This window comes from Myotis brandtii, unplaced genomic scaffold, assembly GCF_000412655.1.
Source record: "Myotis brandtii unplaced genomic scaffold, ASM41265v1 scaffold165, whole genome shotgun sequence".
NCBI lineage: Eukaryota > Metazoa > Chordata > Mammalia > Chiroptera > Vespertilionidae > Myotis > Myotis brandtii.
Genome location: NW_005356042.1, coordinates 1,473,394 through 1,477,352, shown reverse-complemented (window position 1 = coordinate 1,477,352; position 3,959 = coordinate 1,473,394). Strand labels below are relative to the sequence as shown.

The 3,959-nt window shown below is 53.1% G+C and overlaps 1 protein-coding gene across 2 annotated transcripts in view; it reads left to right on the top strand.

Annotated features, from left to right (window-relative positions):
• Nucleotides 1-507: 507 nt before the first annotated feature.
• Nucleotides 508-3,959, top strand: part of SCN1B (sodium channel, voltage gated, type I beta subunit) — an 11,746-nt gene continuing 8,294 nt past the window's right edge. For both annotated transcript variants that reach the window (XM_014536600.1, XM_014536599.1), the window contains exons 1-3: nt 508-547; nt 693-859; nt 1,588-1,828. In XM_014536600.1, coding sequence (XP_014392086.1) covers nt 523-547; nt 693-859; nt 1,588-1,828 — 433 coding nt within the window. In that variant the 5' untranslated portion in view covers nt 508-522. The remainder of the gene's footprint in view (nt 548-692; nt 860-1,587; nt 1,829-3,959) is intronic.

Here is a 3,959-nt window from a genome sequence, read left to right as displayed (position 1 = left end):
GGGGGGGGGGGGGGGGGGGGGGGGGGGTGTCGGGCAGGAAGGAGGTAGCAGGTAAGAATGTGGAGGAGGGACCCAGAGGAACTGGAATCCGCTGGAAGTGCAAAGGCTCTGAGGCAGGAAAGAGCTTGTGGGCCTTCCCTACTTCTAGGGCCCACCTCTCCCTTTGAGGCTTTGCCTTTTCCCAGCCTTCTCTGGAGCTGGCTGGTTTTGTGGAGCAATAATGGTGGAAATGACTGCCACCTTGAACTTCTAACCCAGCTGGAATTTCAGACCCGCCACTGAGATGTCGCAGAACCTCAAACAAGTGGCCTTCTGAAGAAGGGGTACTTGGGTAGCACATACTCAGAGTTACTGAGCACAGTAACAGCCCTATTGATTGGGGCCTCCTATGTGCCATTCCCGCCGCCACCCCCCCCCTGCTTTGGGGTGTTACCTAACTTATGGAATCTGCTCAGCAAACTCCAGAAGCAGAGATGATTGCTTCCCTCACCATTCACAGAGGAAAATTGAGGCTCAGAGAAGATGGGTGACTTGCCAAGAGCACACAGAAAGTGGCAGAGCCAGGCTGTGTCGGCTCTGTCCATTCCTCATCATTATTGAGGGGAAACAGATGGTTTCCGAGGGGCCTGAGGGCCAACAACCCGCGAGCCTAGCATGGCCTAGGGTGATAGGTGCCCCTGCTGTCCCCACAGTATCCTCAGCCTGGGCGGGCTGTGTGGAGGTAGACTCGGAGACGGAGGCTGTGTACGGGGAGACCTTCAAAATTCTGTGCATCTCTTGCAAGCGCCGCAGCGAAACCACCGCTGAGACCTTCACTGAGTGGACCTTCCGCCAGAAGGGCACTGAGGAGTTTGTCAAGGTGTGTGGGAGCCCGACCTGGGGTGTGGGAGGGTGAGCGTAGGTGTCTGAGTGGGGGCAGGATTGAGGGGCTGATGGTTTGCTTTCAATAATGTGCTATTCTTGATGACCTGGATTCAAGTTCCAGCTCCACCACTGACCAGCTGGTGACCTTGGGGAGATCACTGAGCCTGTCTGAGCCTCAGTTTTCTCCTCTGTAAAGATAGGGTGGTCATGGTGTTCGGCTCGTAGTCTGTGTGAGGATTGACTGAGTTGATGCACCCAGCCCACGGTTGGCACAGTGGAATTATTTTGTACCAGCAAAATGTTTTGGGTGGCCGTCATAGAGGAGAAGCAGAACGTTTTGACCTCCTTTACACGATGTGTGCTTTGAATTACAGCTGAGGAGGCGCCGTACACTTTCAGGGCCGACTGGAGAATTAGGGTCTACAGCAGCGGGGTCAGGCTGCCTCTGTCCGAGAGTGAGGCGGATGTCTGGAGACCGGGCGGAAGTGTAGGAACGAATAGGGGCTGGGGGAGTGATGGGGAATGCGTGTGAGTGTGTGTCTCAGGAGTAGGGGCACAATCAGGGTCTGAGGCAGACCCAGGCATGACCCCAGCCCCGCTGTGCCCTCCCTGCCTGAGCCCATGTGTGTATCCATATGTCTGTCTGTGTGTCCAGGCAAAGGACAGAATAGAGGTCTAGGTGGGGGACATGAGCCCAGGCAGTGACCCCACCGCTGCCTGCAGATCCTGCGCTATGAGAACGAGGTGCTGCAGCTGGAGGAGGACGAGCGCTTTGAGGGCCGTGTGGTGTGGAACGGCAGTCGGGGCACCAGGGACCTGCAGGACCTGTCCATCTTCATCACAAATGTCACCTACAACCACTCGGGTGACTACGAGTGCCATGTCTACCGCCTGCTCTTCTTTGAGAACTATGAGCACAACACCACCGTTGTCAAAAAGATCCACTTGGAGGTAGTGGACAAAGGTGAGTCAGGCCCTGCCTGTCTCCCTCCACTGGCAGCCAGATGGAGGGACAGATGGCAGGTATGGGACAGGCGGGCTGCATTCTGGGCCAGCCAACTGCCTACGGCAGCAAGGGGAACAGCACCTCTTTTCCCAACCCCAACTTTGGCCTCCATTTCCCTTCAATTCATGGAGATGTCACAGAAGGCCTCTCCCATGGAAGTTCTGGGTGTGGAACCTTTGCTGTCTGTGCTGTGTGACCTCTGGCAGGTGTCTTCCTGTCTCTGAGCTGAAGGGTTTGTTCTGTAGGAAACAGGACAGTAATGATATCTACCTTTCAGGATGTTGTTTGAAACATTCCTATGTCCCAGGGAGGTTGTGAGGATTGAGTGATATGCTGGATGTCAGCTGCTGGCATGCCCGTATGTAGGGCGATGGTGGCAGTTCGGCTTGTCAAATAGCCTGAGAACCGCCTTCCTGTGTCACCATGGGGGAAGAGATATGAGTGCATCACCTACAGTAGTGCTCCTCCAATTCTGCACACAGCCCTCCAGGAGTCTTGCCAATGTGTGGATCCAGACCCAGCAGACCTGCTGGGCCCAGGGTCTATTTCTGAAAAGCGCTCAGGCAAGACTGGTGCTGCAGGTCTGAGGCCACCCTGGGTAGTAGGATCTAAGATGTTTTTGAACCGTTTCATCATTTTGGCCTCAGTTGCCTTGGACCCCTTCTCTGAACCATATTCTGAAGGATGTAAGTTGGAATTTTCCAGGGCCCTCTGACCCATATCGGCTTAGAGAGTCGGGGAGATACCCCAGACCTTGGACCACCAAAAAGCTGTGGCAAGGATATCCCTTGGGGCCCGCAGCACACACATACCGTCATGGGCAATGTGATCGTCCTTCCTTTCCCCAAGACAGGCCTCAGCACCTCATGTAGATGCAGACCCTCTGGGCTGGGGCTCTTACAGATTGGGGAAGCCCAGGCTCAGGGAGGTAAGATTACATGGCCAAGGTCACGGGGCTGGGACCTGAACTGGAAGCCAACCAAGCCTGTGTGACTGCCGTTTCTGCTTTGGCATGATTCACTGTCTTCATAGTGATCTAGCAGCCCCGCTGGTGTGGTTCAGTAGCTGAGCATTGGCCCATGAACCAGGAGGTCACGGTTTGATTTCTGGTCAGGGCACAGGCCTGGGTTTCGGACTCAATCCCCAGTAGGGGGGTGCAGGAAGCAGCCAGTCGATGTTTCTCTCTATCTATCTCCCTTCCTCGCTAAAATCAATAAAAATATATTAAACACACACACACACACACACACACACACACACACACACACACACACACACACCAAAGTGATCTAGCAGAATTCAATGCAGGAGACATGTCTGAGCAACTCTTTGGTGTAGGACACCATGCTGGGTGGGCAGCCACTCACACAGAAGATGGGGCCCCGCCTGCATGAATGTGGAGAAAGTGGAGTGGCTGTGACAAAGATGCCCCCACATACTGTGTCTTATAATCTGTGTCAATCCTGTCTCTGGAATCAATGCTGAGATGAGGGTCCGGAGGGCAGGAAGGTGCCGTGATCCCATCAGGCACGCGGTTCTTTCCATCTGTGGTCTTGCCTGGCTCAGGCTGCTGTCCTCATCTTCCTGGTGGAGGCTGGGCTCAAGCACACCCGTCGATCAGTAAGGTCTCTCTTTTTTAACATTATCTACCATATTGCTCTACTCTCAGACTCTATGTTCTTAACAACATCTATCATAATAGAGAGCTCTTTATGTTGTGTTCGCAGAGCCTACAGTTTCAGCATTGCCCCCCCCCCCATTCTCTAGTGTTTTTTATCTACTCTATTATAGTATTGCCTTTTAGCATCACCCACTATACTACAGTGTTTTATATTATACTCTATACTATACTATTTTAACATTACCTAGCATACAACAGTATTTTTTATCATGATCCATCACACTAAAGTATTTTTAACATAATCTACCACTAGTAGCCCGGTGCACAAAATTCGTGCACATTAAAAGGGAATTAATTACCCTAACCGGTTTGGCTCAGTGGATAGAGCATCAGCCTGCGGACTCAAGGGTTCCAGGTTCAAGTCCGGTCAAGGGCATGTACCTTGGTTGCGGGCACATCCCCAGTGGG